The sequence below is a fragment of the Saccopteryx bilineata genome, chromosome 6, assembly GCF_036850765.1.
Source record: "Saccopteryx bilineata isolate mSacBil1 chromosome 6, mSacBil1_pri_phased_curated, whole genome shotgun sequence".
Taxonomy (NCBI): Eukaryota; Metazoa; Chordata; class Mammalia; order Chiroptera; family Emballonuridae; genus Saccopteryx; species Saccopteryx bilineata.
In genome coordinates, this window is record NC_089495.1 from 197,746,368 (window position 1) to 197,764,753 (window position 18,386).

The 18,386-nt window shown below is 44.1% G+C and overlaps 1 protein-coding gene across 7 annotated transcripts in view; it reads left to right on the forward strand.

The window, feature by feature from the left end:
• The window catches only part of CHD6 (chromodomain helicase DNA binding protein 6), a 176,222-nt gene that overhangs the window by 47,577 nt on the left and 110,259 nt on the right, over window positions 1–18,386 (forward strand). For 6 of the 7 annotated variants that reach the window (XM_066236939.1, XM_066236944.1, XM_066236940.1 and 3 more), the window contains 2 exons: window positions 8,718–8,773; window positions 16,306–16,826. In XM_066236939.1, the coding sequence (XP_066093036.1) occupies window positions 8,741–8,773; window positions 16,306–16,826 (554 nt within the window). In that variant the 5' untranslated portion in view covers window positions 8,718–8,740. Of the gene's footprint in view, window positions 1–6,960; window positions 7,098–8,717; window positions 8,774–16,305; window positions 16,827–18,386 lie in introns of all 7 variants that reach the window. The other variant, XM_066236943.1, reaches the window with a different exon arrangement.

An 18,386-nucleotide genomic window follows, 5' to 3' on the forward strand; every position in this document is an offset into this window, starting at 1 on the left:
ACATGAATTTATTCAGCAAATACTATACTAGAAATCAGCTATGTAGTAGTAGTCAAAGTAGAGAGGTACCCATAGCCAAAAAAGTAAAAAAAAAAAAAAAATTAAAAGCTATTAGAAACCCCTCCAAGTATCTATCTATATAAATATATAGATATATATGTATTTGTATAGATATGTATAAAATCTCCATCCTCAGTGTTTTTTGGTGATTGGCCACATTGAATGGAAAACTTCTCATCCAGAGCCTTGAAAATATAGGAAATCCTTAAAATCATTACAGAAGAATTTTCTCACATCAGTTTGAATTTTCTTGTTGTGTAGAAATGTTTCCACTAGATCATAGGGTCTCTTTTGAAAGGAAAGAATGACCATTTGTAATATGAATGTCCTTCCATTGTTGGTTAGTTGGCATGAGCTTAGGAGACAAAAAATAAAACATCAGAGTACCAAAAATATATATATTAAATGTTAAAAATGTTAGTCATAAAAATAAAGAAGGGCTAGAAGATAAAGTTTGAGGAGTCTCCCAGAAAATAGAACACAGAGATAAAAACATTTTTGAATGAGAGAAAATTAGATATATAACCCAGAAGATCCATCATTTAAATATAGTAATAGGAGTTCCATTACAAGAAAACTGTAGGGAGGGAATTATGAAGAAATAATACAAGAGGGTTTCTGAGAACTGAAACAAGAATTTCCAGATTGTGATAGAATCCACCAGATGCCTAGTCTCATGGATGAAAATGGCCCCAAGGCACATGATTCTGTCAAGATGATCCTAAAAGCTTTCTGAGAAGAAAAAGAGGTTATATACAAATGGTTAGATCAGATGGTTCAGACTCCTCAACAGAGGTAGTGGAGGGAAGGAAGAATGGTACAATGCTCTCAAAACTCTAAGGAGTAATCACCCTAGCCTGTGATTTGCCACCCACCAAACTATTTAAGGTATGGAAACATTCAGACATGGTGGTCTCAAAAACTCCTCTCTTTCATATATTTCCCAGTTACTGGACGTGATTTACCAAAGTGGGAGCAAACCTAGAGAGACAAAACACAGCAGCCTATCTCGAGAGGCAGAAAGGAAATGGACCCCCAGGAGGATGGTGGTGGGAAGGCCTAGGAGGATGGCTTAGACAGAATTGAAGCCGATGAGGGAGAATAAGACTCCAGATACAGTGACCCATAACTTAGGTTGAGAGGAGTTTAAGGTTTTGTGAGAGAATTTTGAGTAGTGATTCAAAGAAAACAAAACAAATTTTAAAATAAGGTATTTTTAGGGGGAAAATTACAAAAAATTTTCATCTATTATAGTTCATGGCTCAGCTGTGAATTAAATATTGATTTAATAAATAATGGTAATAATAACTATATTGGGGATACCTGTCTTTGTAAATAAAGATTTATTGGAACACAGCCAGACCCATTTCCACAGTGTCAGAATTGAATAGTTGCAACAGAGACCGCAAAGCCTAAGATATTTATTACTACCTAGCTTTTCATAAATATATTTGCCAACTCCTGTCCCATAGGAAGGAGCCAATAGAATAATGTTTAAAATGTGAGGATAATCTAATGTCAGTATTAGCTTATTTTTTAAAAAATATTATGTAAGTAGCAGAAGGAACAGCTAAAGATCAAATGATTACCTTTGGGCAGAGTGAATCAGGAATGGCATGGAGTAGAGTCAAGGGGTTGTTATTTTTTAAGCTCTATATTATTGACTTCTGCTAAGCACATGTGTTTGGAAAGTCTGAATGAAGAATGCTGAGAAATTTGATTGGCCTAGAATAAACAGGAAATGAAAAAAAGGTACAGGCCACCAGTTAAGATGAAGAAAGCAGGAGCTCAAAACCTTTTCTGTACACAGGCTTTCTCATCTATTCTAATGTTCCACTTTCTCATTTATTCATTCACTCATTCCACAGATAACCATGTAAGAGGCCAAATGTCAGGCACTTAAGAGCTGATGGCACGCACAGAAAAGACAGTATGGTAATATAGCTACTTTAGTGCTTTTCACGGGATGCTTTCATGGTTGAGGCAAGATGGGTAAGGCATCCTGGAGAAGATGAGACCAGAGCTCAGCTTTGAAGGACAATAGATGGGAAAGGAAGGGAAGTGGAAGGATTTCCCAGATGGAGGCATAGCCTTAACAAAGACCTGAGGGGACAGGGCTGGTTTCAGAGTCTGCCAGTAGTCAATATACAGGGTCCTCGGGTTATGACAGTCTCGACAGCTGGCATTTTAAGCTTACAACGCTCACTCCCATAAAAAACTTTAAAAAATGGAGATGTGAGTGTTTGGGCTTATGCCGTTGGCTAGGGTGTGTTTTGACTTACACCAAAATTTGGGTTGCGTCACTGCCGTAGGAACAGAACTGTGTTGTAACCCGAGGACCCCCTGTATAGTTAATATTTTAGGATAGAGTTGAACCGGTTTTTTTTGTCAAGGAGAGAACTGTGGAAAAAGAGTTTTAGTGATAACCTAAAGAGAGGCAAAGATTCTTCCATTCAAAAGGTGTTTATTGAGCACCTGTTATGAGCCCCCCAGTGCTATTCCATACTCTGGGAGCAATAGCATGAACAGAACAAAACTTATAATCATGGGTCTCACCGGCCCTAAATTTGTGATCAGCTGGACATTATGTAATGTCAGGTAATAACAAGTGCCAAGAAGAGAACTAACTTAGGGTAAAAGAGAGGGGGTTGGGGATGGGGGGAAGGCGTTTTCTGTAGGGTGCTTAGGGAAGGCATCACTGCTAAAGTGGCGTTAGAGGAGAGACCTAATGAAATGAGGAAGGACAGACTGCAAAGTAATCTGGAGTCTGCGGTGGCTGAGAAATGGGAGAGGACAGGTTGCAAGTGCCAGTGGGAGGAGTTGTTGACCTCCAGAGAGGGCTCCTTCCTCTGACGGAGGGAAGCCCAGGACAGCCGCCCCTAGTGTTCGCCATGCGGTAGGCGCTAGACTCTCCCTTCTACTTCTGAAATGCTTTGAGGTTGTTATTGTCACCATTTTACAGGTGAGGGGAAAAGTCCGGAAGAGGTTTTACCTGGCTAATCATTATTAGAGCATGGACTTACACTCTGCTTTTTGACACTTCAGACAGACCCTTGCTGTTATCCTCCTGTAGAATGCTCCAAGTGGAGCAGAAGACAAAGATACATTTGTCTAGGTTGTGAAAGGTGATGGTGAAGTAGTAAGTTGAGGAAGATCTTGCCCATTTCACCCTCTTTGTGGTCAAGGATGTCTGTCAAGAGTTTTTTGTTTTTGTTTTTTTGTTGTTGTTCTAATGGCAGAGACAGAGAGAGTCAGGGAGAGGGACAGATAGGGACAGACAGACAGGAAGGGAGAGAGATGAGAAACATCAATTCTTCGTTGCGGTTCCTTAGTTGTTCATTGATTGATTTCTCATCTGTGCCTTGACCGTGGGGCTACAGCAGACCAAGTGACCCCTTGCTCAAGCCAGCAAACTTGGGATCTTGAACCTGGGTCCTCTGCGTCCCAGTCTGACGCTCTATCCACTGCGCCACCGCCTGGTCAGGCTGTCAGGAGTTTGATAAGAAATGGATGGAGAGGGGTTTAAGGAAAGTGGCATTCTTCGAGACTTGACTGCCTTCCCAAATGAGTTATTATTCCCCATGTTCCTTTCCTATTTCCTTCTAACACCCCCACCCTGTAACAGTGCCTGCAGCCAGTGCATTATTTGTGCCTGCTCATGCTAGAGTATTTCTTAGGAACCAGCTTTGAGGTTGAGGGTGGGCATACATAGATTATAAAAATACATGTTCATTGTGGAAAATTTGAGGTGTATCTGAATTTATAGTTGCTTTCCCCATTCTCCTTGTCCCAAGGGGCCTAACAGAGAGGAAGGGACAGGGCCTCTTAACAGCAAAGGTCCCAAGGCTTTCTGCCGTCAGTGTGTCCTCTTCTTTTTGCATATAAAGGACCGTGGTAGCCGTGGGCTGTGTGTGAGCACATCTCTGCGTGTGCATGAACTTGCACTTTCATAGTGAAATAGGCTGAGGGGACTGAGCAGCCATTGTTAGGATGGCATAGAAAATATAAATTTCTGTGGATGGTGGAGCAGTGTGTACCTGATGTTTTATGAGTTTTAAGTGTTTGTAACAGCACCGAGGAACTTGAAATGGCACAGGCACTGTTGCAGAATTTTTTAAATGAAGAGAGAGATAATAATAAAAATAACTTTATTTTTTTCCAAGTTGGAGGAGGGGAGAGAGACATTACTGTCTGTGTCCTGACCAGGATCCACCTGGCAACCCGTCTGGGGCCGATGCTCTGCCAGTTTGGGCCATGCTCGCAACTGAGATCTAAAAATAACTTTCAAAATGTTCTTTTTTGCCCCTGGCTAGGTAACTCAGAGCATCAACTTAATATGCCAAGCTGGCAGGTTCCACCCCTGGTCAGAGCACGTATGAGAATTAACCAAAGAAGGCATAAATAAGTGGAACAACAAATTGGTGTTTCTCTCTCTAAAAATTAATCAGTAAATTTTAAAAAACGTTATTTTTGCAACCTGGTACCCCTCCCCCCCTTTTTTTTTACCTTAAAAATTTTTTTTATTCCCTGGCCGGTTGGCTCAGCGGTAGAGTGTCGGCCTAGCGTGCGGAGGACCCGGGTTCGATTCCCGGCCAGGGCACATAGGAGAAGCGCCCATTTGCTTCTCCACCCCTCCGCCGCGCCTTCCTCTCTGTCTCTCTCTTCCCCTCCCGCAGCCAAGGCTCCATTGGAGCAAAGATGGCCCGGGCGCTGGGGATGGCTCTGTGGCCTCTGCCCCAGGCGCTAGAGTGGCTCTGGTCGCAACATGGCGACACCCAGGAGGGTCGCAACATGGCGACGCCCAGGATGGGCAGAGCATCGCCCCCTGGTGGGCAGAGCGTCGCCCCTGGTGGGCGTGCCGGGTGGATCCCGGTCGGGCGCATGCGGGAGTCTGTCTGACTGTCTCTCCCTGTTTTCAGCTTCAGAAAAATGGAAAGGAAAAAAAAAAAATTTTATTAAATGTATTGGAGTGATGTTGGTTAATAAGACTATAACAGGTTTCAGGGGCACAGTTCTACAGTACATCACCTGTATGTTGTGTTGGGCATTCACTACTTTTTCATTAATGGCAGCATCATTAGGTGGGTGAGAGGAAGAGGAGTGGGAATTTTATGTTGTTTTCTTTTTAGGTTATTAGCTTATCTTCTTGTGAAGATAATTAAATGCTACATTCATACGTAAGCATTGAAGTCCTACCAGTTTTCATATCATTCAGAAGTTGTACACTTTTTTCCCCTGCTGACAAAGTTCTTGCTTTGCCCACACAGTTAGAAGTTTCAGAATATGTTTGTATTACATTTCTCATTAAGTTTGGATGCTGCAATTACTGTTTAATTTTTTCTTTAGTGAGCCAAAAGATTTAATCACAACTTTTGAACGTTGACAATGCAGCAACAGAGGCTGTAAAGCCCTTTCCAGTGTTGTGAGGAGGTACGTGCTTTACGGTGGAGCTATTTATTCATCCACTCCAGCTGCATAAAATTTAGCCTTACAAAATGATTAGGTAGTTTGTATTTTTTTAAATGTGCGCCGTAAAAGAGGTAAAATAATAATAATAAATAAATAAAAGCAGAGGTATTTAAGAGAGAGTGCTTTGTAAATTATTCGGTACTACTTGGAGAAATAAAAAGTCAGTAAATGCTTGCTGAACACCTATTGATGTGGTCGATGACATCTGTTATCCTGCAGAGTGGCAGCATGCTGGTGTGTGACAGTCCATCTGGGTGCTATACACAATTTCACAGTAATAACATGTGGTTCGCCAGATACTGTTTTCAGTCAGCTAGAGCAGTTAGTTATTCTTATAGTAGCGTCACTCCCACCATTGAAATTCACACGCACAGGCACAGACACACACCTCACAGTGTGTGATGGGCTTATCTGTACTGCACGAATACTGCTGAAGATGCAGGTGGCAATATCTTGAATGTGAGCAAATTGGAGGGAGGAATATTTGGTTTCACCCATCTCTTCCTCCAGGCGGTCTCTCTGCTGAGTAATCAAATTCAAGCCACACGTGAGTGGGCCCCACCTTTTCCCCAGTCTTTCCCAGCCTGTGTTCATCTATCTGCCTTCTCCGATCGTCTCGGGCCCTGTGATGACACAGGCCCAAGGAGAGGTGGGCCTGCGTGATCCCTGTGCCTGTGTGACCTCCGTGACCGTCTCCAGTGCCTGAGCTCTGCTGTTACAGGCATTTTCCCACTTTGCCTGCCTCATCCCTGAGCTCCTTTTAAGGTGCAGGTTTATTTCCTCCTGGCTTGTGGAATTGGCAGAGAAGACGATGCAACAATGTACCGATGTCGCGGCACAGGGCCTGAGTGCTCTTCAGAAAGCTTGAAAGAGTTAAGAGTGCCATTAGCAGTGATACGGGGGACCTGGTTTCTCCACGTTTCTGGCAGTGTGGTGGCCCTGCGTATTAGTTTGTGGTGCATCATTGGAAATTTTTTTTTTGATGTCTCTACTGCATTATACTTGTTATTTCTTATATTAAAAAGTAATTAGCATTTAAAAATTATTTTTTAAAATGATTTTATTTTGTTGGGCAGAATTTTATTTGAGTACATATGTCTGATTGCTGATAATATATATCCCTTTTTATTAGCTGGATTATTTTTCAGACATCTTCATTTTGGAATTGGGACAGTTTGGAAGTGTTGAGAATGTTGGTTTTCTGGGGTATAATAATTTAAAGTTGAGAAATAAAGGAGATAAATTTGTACTAACATAATTTACCTAGAACTCACTTCACTGTTGTAAAGATAGGGGGTAAAATTTATTTACCTGCCCTGATTCAGAGCACTTACCATTTGTCTGGAATTTAGTTTTCTTGAGGTGAATAACTGTTTCAACAATTGCTAATCCTCATAGTGATTCTTTATCTTTTTTCTCTTCTTTTCTAAGTGAGACGAGGGGAGATAGAAAGACAGATTCCTGCATGTACCCTGACCAGGATCCACCCAGCAACCCCGTCTGGGGTTGATGCTGTGCCCATCTGGGGCCATGCTGGCAACTGAGCTTTTTTAGTGCCTGACACAGAGGTACCAAGGAGCCATCCTCAGAGTCCTGGGCCAGTGCACTTGAACCAATCAAGCCATGGCTATGGGAGGGCAGGGCAGGGAGGGAGAGAGTAGAGAGAGAGATGGGAGAGGGGAAAAGGGTGGAGAGGCAGATGGTTGCTTCTCCTGTGTGCCCTGATTGGGAACCGAACCTGTAACATCAACATGCCGGGCCAGCGCTCTACCACTGAGCCAACTGGTCAGGGCCCACAGTGATTCTTAAAAACATCATTTACTAACTTGACTTTCCTTTTCCAAATTCTTCTATGCCCTTCTCCATAACCCCCATGGTCTAGGTAGGCTCTGACTGCCCATTTTGAAGCTTGTTATTACCTCTTTGGTTGTGCTGCTCTTTTTAAGTAGCAATATTCTTGCAGCATTTTAGGGTCATTTTAATAGGAAATGCCTCTGACTCTTAGAGGGGGAAAAATCTAAATTGACAGACATTAGACTAATAAACAGTAATTGTGACCCCAAGGATGATTGGAATCACAAGTCCTTCATTTTTCTTAGCTTGCATCAAACACACGGTGAACACAGAAAATGGGACCATCTCACTTTAATCCTAAAAGTTCTACTTAATTGCCTACATAGCACATCATTTGGACATGAGAAATCATTATGCCGTACTGTAATTACGTGCCTCTGTGATGGTCTTCTGAGGGTGTGGTGTTCTGTAGCTCTGTGGGATGTCTAGGAAATCACAGTAAACAATAAATGGGAGGCAGTGTGTATGTCTGGGCTAGAACAGGCAGCTGAGATTCTGTGATCCCTCCATTGTTTGTGTATGAGGAAGGTGAGAATTTCAGATCGAAGGCAGTACTACTAGTTAGTTATTCATGCAGCTACAAACTCCAGGTGTCCTAGACTAGGGTTCTTTCTGTTCCTCGGATGCCCAGTGTACTTGTAAGACCTCTGAAGCCGACAGGGTCTCAGTGTTATGGTGCTCCAAAGTCATTCATGAGGAAAAGGACAATGTCATCAAGAGCATTGTGGTTGGAAATGGGGGCTTAAGTCCTGGGTAGCATAAAAATCAGTCATTTAAAAAGTCACATGAAATACTGTCATGGAATTTATTTTATCAAGTAATATATGATCATGATTTTAAACAAATAATAAAGGAAAGCATATGAGGAAATGCAAGCGTGACCTGTTGTATTTTACACCAACGCCTCTCTGACTTTTTCAAAAGAACTGATTTTAACTCTTTTAGTTCTTTTTTCTATTGTGTGTATTTGTATTTCTATCCCCTCTCCTCCGCTCCTCTGAGTGTAGTCATGCCGTCATTCTTTGCTTCCTATTCTGGTTTCCTTTGTAATTTAATATGCCAGCATCTTTTATAACTCGTCTACAAAAACAGTATCTTTTTTACCCCACCCCCTCTGGAGCAATCGTAAGGGTGTGGGGTAGGGTTGGGTAGGGTCAGAGCAATCCTTGTGGCTCTGGGGGTGTTGGGCTAAAAGACTACTGATTAGAAATGTTCTGTAGAAGTAATCCTTTACTCTGTGCTTTTCTCATGTCACAGTTAATTCGGAGATAATCGGAAATGTTTTATTTTGGATTTTACCAGAATCTTTGCTTTTTTTTTTTTATGTTTTACAGAAATAAGTGTCTTCCTTCAATAGATGATAATGAAAATACAGAAGAAAGAGAAGCAGGTAAGTGGTCTCATGTATCTTTTACGAGAACACGTTCAGCATACACGGATGCTTTCCTAACGAGAGAGCTGGCAGTTTGGGGCTCATCTTTTAGCCTCTGGTAGTTACCCTGCTGCCTGTTTCCAATTCTGCACGTGGTGACTAAGAGCTCGGCTCTGAATTACTTAGTATACAGATTTTTACTTGTGTTCAGGCTGGCTCTATATAAGAATACCTGTAATGAAACTGTAAATCAGAAATTTATTCGAAAAAGGATTCTCATTCTTAAAATTCCTAGTTATGATGATCTGTGGATGTTTCCTCCTAGAGAAAACAGTGCACTAATTGAAAGGATGTAAACGATAACTATTTGGTATTTGGTTTCTGCAGAAGATAAGCAAGTTAATAAAAACATTTGGCTCTGTGACCCATCCTGCCAGGATCCTTTTCCTTAGTTGATATTTGTGCTCCAGAGACCCCAACCAGTGTGGCTCACCTGCCTCACTGGGGCTCCTGCCTCTGTCTCTTGGAAACGGGCCATGTCTGGGCTGGTTTTCCTTTTCTGGAATAGGATGACAACCTGGTAACCCAGGGGATCTGAATTCCTGCCCTTCACTGGCCCCCTGTACAAATATGTTGGATGGGACCAGCCAACTTGCCTCTCCACTCTGCTCCTAGGGAGCACTGACCAGTTAGATAAAGGGCAGCGTAAGGGATTTGATTACAAGGACTGCCCTCTGGTCTGTCCCCAGTGGATAGGTCCTTGTGAAACCAAAACATCCTATTCTGGAAAATTAATTGACTGATCTGCTGCCAATTCTTAACAGGAAGAGCAGTGATTAAACACTTTCTATACACTGATTTCTTTCTGTCCAGCCCTATGGAGGTATTAGCTGGTCGACAAAACACTATAGAGAAGTGGTTTTGAACTGCCGGTCACAGACTGGTGCTGTTCCACCCGAAATTTCGTGCTGATCTCCAAGAGAGTTAAACTGGAAAAGAATCACATGTCCATCAAAAAGGGGACTATCTAAATCATAGCATATCCACTTAGTGTTATATCATGCTGTTGTTAAAAATAACACATTACTGAGGGGAACCCCAAATGCTCAAAACAATCAGCACATTTAGTTTTTATGACATTTTTCAAGGTAAACATTTATTTCAATAGAAACAATATTTACCAAAATTACCAAAATGAATTAGAATTTCTTTCTTTTGAGATTTTACTGGTTCATAGTAAGACCTTTTGTATGTCAGCCAGCTATTAAGTAGCCTCAGTTAGAGGGCTTTTCGGTTGATGAACAGGGCAGGATTTTTGTTTAAAAGTTAATATATTAGCTGTGATAGAAGAGCAAGTCAAGTGGAGACATTTTCAGGGGGATTGATCCTGTTTCTCCTGTAGCACAGGTGACAGGCCATACTGATGACTGAACTCCAGAGATTGCAGAGCATGACAATAGAAAATTACAGTCATGCTAAAGCAATCCACAGACTTCAGGACTGAGCGTGTGTGTAGAGAGCTCACTGCCTGACAGAGAGGAGGCCCCTCTTCTGGGGTGAACTTGGGCTTTGATTCCAGTAGAACAGGATTGAAATTCTAACTCTGTCACTTTGTAACTTTGGACAAGTTTAGCCTCATTTTTTTAATCACTCAATTGGGAGCAGTCATACATGCCTCATAAGGTATTGATAAAGATTAAATAAGGCAATTCATCAACATACTTGTCATCCAGTGTGTCATTGCAAGGAGATCTTTCAGTATAACAATAAAATTAACCGTCAAACTTGGTCCTCTCTTACCACAATTCTAAGGTATTAGAAGTAGCAGCGAACAAAATGCCCACTCTTGACTCATCACTGTCAATTTCCTTTCCTCTTCTTTGGAGAAAATAACATTTAAATATATTCTGATCTTGAAAACTCATCATTTCCTTGTCCAAAATGTTATCAAGGTAAATTAAACTAAGATGACAAATTTTACAAGTTAATCAAAACTCAGTAAGAAGTAACCATGCTTCTTAGTTACTAGAAACAGCCTAACAAGAGTAATGTGACTGTGCCAAGAGCAGTGGGTAAAGATTGGTTTTGTATTGCTTGAGGAAGGATTGTGAGAAAAAATAGACTTAATAAAACATTAAAAAATGAATCACTGGCTATAGTCTTTTATCTATGTATATTAAAAAAGAAACTGCTTTGAAGAAATGTATATTTTAATACCTAAGATGACCAAGTAGTATCAGGCAGAAAAAAATTAGCTAAAGAAATAAAATGTGAACTGTAATCATTTGAAAACCTGTAGCAGTACAGATATATAGTATAACTAAAAATAACTTCTTTGTGTTGGACAAATCCTGATGTTAGTGATAGAACAAATCTGTAATGTGGAAATGCTGATTTTTATTTATCCCAGCTCCTTGTTTGGTACTGAGAGAAGTATAAATATGATGATTTTATGTGATATGTGATCGGTGTTATGGTCTGCAGGCACTTGTGATCCTAAGGGGTAGGTGGGTTTTGGGTCACGTGCACAATGTAGAGGAGAGGTAATAAGCATGAATGCAATAGAAGTCACTTATATAAGTACAATTAGAACTTGGAGCTATGGCCAGGAGTTAAAGTCGACTTGCAGTAGCTAGGAGAGAAAAATTGTGAATAGCGTTGCTGTCCTGACCAAAGCAGTCTGGGCAGTTCTGGGCTCAGAATCTTCAGAAGCCCAAGACGACAGTAAAATGACAGGTGGGCCAGGAATGAAGAGGTAGGAAAATAATCTTCACTCTGTCACTACTGTATGTGTTGAGCATCTATTTCGCTTAGAAGATAGCACAAAAAATTTCTAGAAGAGGTCTCTCCTGGCCTTGGTTGGTGAAACAAACATTGCACTTTGGCAGATAAAAGATACTGAATCACTAAGGTTCTGGTTTGTCCAAAGCCATAGTTGTTTGAAAATAAAACTTACCGTTTCTAAAGATAACACAGGCACTTATTAAATATTATTTTTTCTCTGTTCTCCTAACTCTTCCAAGACTATCTAAATTTAATAATCTACCTTCCTTCAGTTTTTGTTACTGCCTGGAATTAACAAAGCTTAGATTGACTTTGCCTATGGATTTAGAGAAGTGAAATATTTAAGAGTCTTGAAACATCATAAGAGAAAAAAATAAACCACCACTGTACCCACCCCACCCCCTTTTAATGCAAAAATAAAATAGAGGTGGAGACTGGAAAGGACAGATTCAAGGGTCTTGGCGTGGAGGGGAGATGTATCAAAAGTTACATTTCCAAATCTGTTGATTACTCTTCAGTCCTTAACTTGCCTGCTTTTCAGCAGCATTTGACACCTGTGATCATTCCGTCTTGAAACACTGTCTTCAGGCTTCAGGGATACCACGTTGTCTTACATTTTTCCCACCTGTAACCCTGACCTGACTGCTCTTTCCCACTTTCTCTGTCGGTTTCCCTTTCTCAGAGGGACCCTTATATATTAATGTCCTCAGGCTCTGGTCCTGTTTCCTCTTCTTTCTTTATCTATTCTCTGGAGCAGTTGAATTCATCCTTGTAGAATTCTCTCATGGAAAGTATATCCAAGACCAACTGGATACCTCTACTTAACTTACCCTTAAATGCCTGAAACTGAGCTCTCCTCCTCCTAGTGCTAGCCCCCTGCGTGCAGTGAGGAGCCACATCGGAATCCCCATTTTCAGTGTGGCCATTTAATGCCCTTCTTGGTAGAGCTGAAACAAAGACTTTATTTAGGTTCTTTGCCTTTTCTGCCCGCTTATTTTGAGACACATGGAAGAAATAGTTTTTGTCTTATGTTTTTTAATCCTCAGCAGTTATCTTTTCCAAACTCCCAGCAAGGTGCCTTAAAAAGAAAAAAAATAGACCTTGGCTGGTTGGCATCAGCCAAGTGGTAGAGCATCAACCCGGCGTGTGGATGTCCCAAGTTTGATTCCTGGTCAGGACATAGAGGAGAAGCAACCATCTGCTTCTCCACACCCTCACCTCTTGCTCCTCTTTCTCTCTCTCTCTCTCTCTCTCTTTCTCTCTCTCTCTCACCGCTCCTCCCACTCTCCAGTCTCGATTGGAGTGAGTTGACCCCAAGTGCTTAGGATGACTCTTGGCCACTGCCTCAGGTATTAAAATAGCTCTGTTGCTGAGCAATGGAGCAACACCCCAGATGGGCAGAGCATCCCCTGTAAGGGACTTGCTGGGAGGATCCCTGTTGGGGCGCATGCAGGAGTCTGTCTCTGTCTCCCTTCCTCTCAAATAAGTAAATAAACAAACATTTCTGGTGGGTATTAACAGATTATAATTTTATATTTTTTTCTTACTAATATCTGCCTTTTGTGGAAAATCCTCCTTTTCATCATTGATTAATTATGCTGCATTTCTTGGGTTTTCCTTCTCCCTCTGGGATGTCCCAGCTCTGCCACTCTCTAGGAATGTAACTGTGACAGATTGCTTCATCTCTCTGAACTGATGGTCTTGTCTATAAAATGTGGGGTAGACTAGATGACTGACTATGATTCCTGGGAGTACACTTGCTGGGGCATCAGTTAGGTATATGTTTAGTTTTACAAAGAACTACCTGACCTTTTCCCAAAGTGGTTGTATATGCCATCACACATAACATTTCAAACCAGGTTTGATCGTACTGGTCTGGTGGCCCAGCAGTCACTGTGATTCCATAGGATGCTATAAAGTGCTCAGTGAAGTGAGCATTAGCTTTTAGCCAGCAGATTCAGGACCAAGCTCCTCACTCACTAGCTTTATAGCCTTGGGTACATCATTTGATATGAATAATCTTCCGTTTTTCTATATACAAAATGGTATCTTTATACTAACCTTATAGGATTGTTGTGAAGATTAGAGATATCATGAAACATGCTTTGAATAATAATCCATATATGTGTCCAGTAAATGTTTGCTGCTATTGTTATTGCCGGTTCCTATGGATTGAACATCCAGTTGCCTGCACCTGCATCAGCTTCCTTGGAGAGCCCTGACCTTCACCCCTGCGTGCTGAAGCACAGACCTCTTTCCTGAGGGCCAAGGGTCCTGGCACAGAACTTTGTATACCAGGATGGTGTGCACTCACAGGGTCTGAGCTTTAACTGGGCACCTGTTACTGCATCGTATTTTCTTTTCTTATTGTTGTGGTAAAGAACACATAACAAAAACTAACATGTTAAGCATCTTCTTGTATTCCATTTTAAATTCCTTTTACGTTACTCAGCTCCTCCTTAAGCCTGCTCAAATACTAAAATCGGCAATGAGGTAGTCCAGCTGACTTGTTTTTCTTGTTTCCTCTGGCTGTAGGCTTTTTTATGAGGCTGGACTTTAGTTATGATAAAAAAACCAAAAAAAAAATCCTAGGCCCTGGCCGGTTGGCTCAGCGGTAGAGCGTCGGCCTGGCGTGCGGGGGACCCGGGTTTGATTCCTGGCCAGGGCACATAGGAGAAGCGCCCATTTGCTCCTCCACCCCACCCCCCTCCTTCCTCTCTGTCTCTCTCTTCCTCTCCCGCAGCTAAGGCTCCATTGGAGCAAAAGATGGCCCGGGCGCTGGGGATGATTCTTTGGCCTCTGCCCCAGGCGCTAGAGTGGCTCTGGTCGCAGCAGAGCTACGACCCAGAGGGACAGAGCATCGCCCCCTGGTGGGCGTGCCGGGTGGATCCCCGTTGGGCACATGCGGGAGTCTGTCTGACTGTCTCTCCCCGTTTCCAGCTTCAGAAAAATACAAAAAGAAAAAAAAAATCCTTTTCTTTCATCTTTTTCCTCCTGGGACTCTCAATGTTAGGTTTGGGAGTATCGGACGAGTGGGGGGAGCTGGAAGCGACAGAAGGGGAAATGTGCAGCTGAATTTTGTCTCTCCGTCACTCCCAGGCGGGGCTGGGAAGTCTGAGCACAGATTGAGTAACCAGAACGCTGGAGGCAGACCTCACCACCTGGGACAGTGTCTGTGCCTTTTCGCACAAGCCAGGCCTCTTGTTAGGAGAGCAGGCCACTCCCATATGGTGCTGTGCCTGAGCCATCTGAGGTCCCTGTACCAGGTTCCTGGAAAGCCCGCTCGTCCCTCCCAGGCTCTCCTGAAATCTCTTTGTTCCTGATCCGGGAGATGGTGCTGCTCCGTAAAACTAGCACCCATGTTATTATCAGGTTATTGCCAGCCTTAGCTTGGTTATGAAATGACTGCCATAGTTTGCCACACCAGGCCTGGAAGCATGAGGAGACTGCACCTTTATTTGATGGTGCTCAGGAGCAGCCGCTGTTTTTGTTTTTGAGGGACATCCCGTGGCTAAGCCCCCCTTGTGAAGAAGGAAGCTTGACTCTGTGCAGAACAGCTCCGTGGTGGTACGGCACGGCTGTAGAAGAGCTCTGGGGGCAGGGGCTCTGGGAGTGGGGGGGCTGGGGGTTCTGGGGGCAGGGGCTCTGGGGCCAGGGCCTCTGGGGAAGGCCTCTCTCGGGCTGGATAGGTGTGCTCTGCTCCTCGAAGGTCGGCTTCACTCTGGCGATGGTGCTCCAGCTCGGCCAGGGAGACAGAGCCTTCGGTCCTTGGTGGGAAGGGGAAGTGCGCTCAGAAACAGCTTTGGAACTTCCCTCTTAGGGTGGCCTTCAGCATCTCTCACACATATTCTTTCCAATGGCATCCGTCACGGTAACGCTTCCGCCTGTATATGTAGTTTTCTTTTTTTTCAAATTTGTATTGATTTTTAGTGAGAGAGAGGACGAGGGGGCGGGGCGGGGTACAGGAACATCGATCTGTTCCTGTCTCTGCCCTGAGCTGGGAAGGAATCGGCAGCTGCTGTGCTTTGGGACAGTGCTCTAATCAGCTGAGCTATCTGGTTGGGACTGGAGTTGTTTTCTCAAGTGACCAAGGGTAGTTTGGTGCTGAGTCTGGTGAACAAGTTAGGTGATGCTGTAGCAGGACACCATTTTTAGTTAAAAATAAAAGGTGTGTGTAGTTTTGAATGGTGCAGATTTTCTTGTTGAAAATCAAGCCACTGACTGTTGGTGCTGCTTGACGTACGCGAGAGCAAAGACTTGGAGCCATAAAGCAGCATTCTGAGTTTGACCCCACATATCTCCCAGTAATTCCGCCTTTATCCGGGAAGACATTTGAACAGATTGTGTGTACTGTATTAGCATGATGAATGCAATTCTGGGTCAGAACAGTGTGCCTAAGGTTTTGTGTCTGTTAGTGGCATTGAAAAGTATTTGTGAGAAGCTATTTTGTTACCTGTTCTAGACATGGAACTTAAAAGGTGTTTCAGGTTCCTGCACATAATGTAAGAAACCCTTGAGGTTTTTACATAGGAAGTTCTTACACAGTATGCTAACAAGAACTCGGTATAGCTCCACCAGGACAAAGACAAAACACAAATAATGTGTGTCCTGTTTGCCACCATCTTCCCAAGGCCTAGCCCAGGAGGAACTAACGCAGTAGGAACTCAGCACATGTTGAACAAATCCATGCCTTCAAATTCAACAGCGCTCTTTGCATGAAGCATGCAGGGGAAGAGTAATACTCTTATTTCTTTCTTTTTTTACAGTTGTCACATTTAAAAGTTCTGAATCACTCCCCAATGTCTGATGCCTCCGTCAATTTTGACCACAAATCCCCCTCCCCGTTTGACCACAGCACCGATCAGGAAGAGAAGGTTGAGGATGTTGCCAGTCACTGTCTGTCCCAGAAGGACCTGTATGCCGCTGAAGAGGAAGCCGAGACCCTTTTCCCTAGGAAAGTGACGCCTCATAACGGGATGGAGGACAGTGGAGGAGGCGGAACTGGCGTGAAGAAAAAAAGGAAGAAAAAGGACCCAGGAGAGCAAGAGGGGGCAGCCAAGGGAAGCAAGGACAGGGAGCCCAAGCCAAAGAGGAAGCGAGAACCTAGAGAACCAAAGGAGCCCCGGAGGGCCAAGGAGCCCAGGAGGCCCAAGGAGCCCAAGGAGCCCAAGCAGAAGGACGGAGTCAAGAAAGCACGGAAGCCCCGGGAGGCCTCGGGCCCCAAGGAGCCCAAAGAGAAGAGAAGCGGCGCGGAGTCAGCCGCCAGGACGAAGTCCAGGAAGGCCAGGTGCGTCCCTGCTCCCCACTCCGCTCTGAGCGCTGGGCTCGGTCTCCACAGAGCAGTTTGCCTCTGGGCTTCCTCCAGCCCATGCACGCAACTTCACTGCCTTCAGCCAAAACGAATTACTTTCTCACCTCCTAATGACATAACCTGGTACTGGCCCTGCAGTTTCTTGCCACTCCTTCTGAATTAGAACTAAATGATCATGCCCAGGGTCACAGGTGTGATTCGGGTTGAAGGCGGTTCTGGAACAGCAGCGGTGTGCAGTGGCAGAGGGGGTGTCCAGGCCGGGAGTCAGTGGTGCGGGGCCCGGGGGGTGTGCAGTGGCAGAGGGGGGTGTCCAGGCTGGGAGTCAGTGGTGCGGGGCCCGGGGGGTGTGCAGTGGCAGAGGGGGGTGTCCAGGCCAGGAGTCAGTGGTGCAGGGGCCGGGGGGCCCGGGGGTGTGCAGTGGCAGAGGGGGGTGTCCAGGCTGGGAGTCAGTGGTGCAGGGGGCTCGGGGGGCCCGGGGGGTGTGCAGAGTCTACACCGGAAAGCACTGGCCAGCTTCCCTAGACTGGGAGCTCTCCAGTGCAGGGCTGTTCGTTCCTGGTCTTCTCTCTCGTTCAGTAGTTAACATGGTGCCCGGCACATCCATGGGTGCTCAGGACGTGAGTGAGTGGGAGCAGAGGCGACACAGAGATGGCAGAGGGAGAGCAGAGGCCACGGGCACAGGTTCCGTGCAGGGGGTGGGTGATAGCCGGGGCGCTGGCTGAGATCCTTCCGGGACCCAAATGCACTTTCTCCCTGGGGAACTCAGCGTTGTCCTTTGTGTACAAACGTAATGTTTTACATCTTGTTTCTCAGTTCTTTGTGCAGAACCTATTTTGAGGACATACAAAACAAAAATTATATAACTTGATATATATATATATATTATATTTTAGAGGAATTTAAGTTTCTAAAATCTAAGTGCAGAGGTAGAATGTAAACGAGGGACACCCAGAAAAGCGCAGGATGTGAATGCTAAGAGAACATAGAGGAGTGAGGCCATCAGACCTGTGGGGGTGAGGCACGGAGGAAGCAAGTTTTAAGGGGAAAAAGCCTTGTCGGTGTAGTCTGCTGCGACTCAGAACTTACTACAGGGTTCAGTTCATTTTCAGCAGGACAGTTGGTTGGGACTAGATGGGTGATTTTGTGATCCAAGTGACGACTGTCTTATCATAGTCACTCCCTTCTGCCTGGCAGGAGAGTTGTCTTCTGTCTAGCATAGAGGCTTGGGTGGGGTCCTAGGAATGTAGCACCTAAAATACCTTACAGAAGGTCAAGAAAGACAGGTGACACCAAGATCCTGACTAATGAGAAACTTGTGGGCCCTGTTTCTCAATGAACTTCCTGAGTATACTCTGGTCTCTGGTGTGTGTAGGGGTAGAAGAGCGAGTTTCTGTCTTCTGCCAGTAACTTTCCTCTTCAAATTACTTTGGAGGAGCTGAAGTCGTTCATAGGGTAATAGCAGGTGTGAAAAGGAGAATCAGACATGAGCTAGTGGAGTGACTTATTTTGGTTATTACAGAGAACAGAGAGGAATCC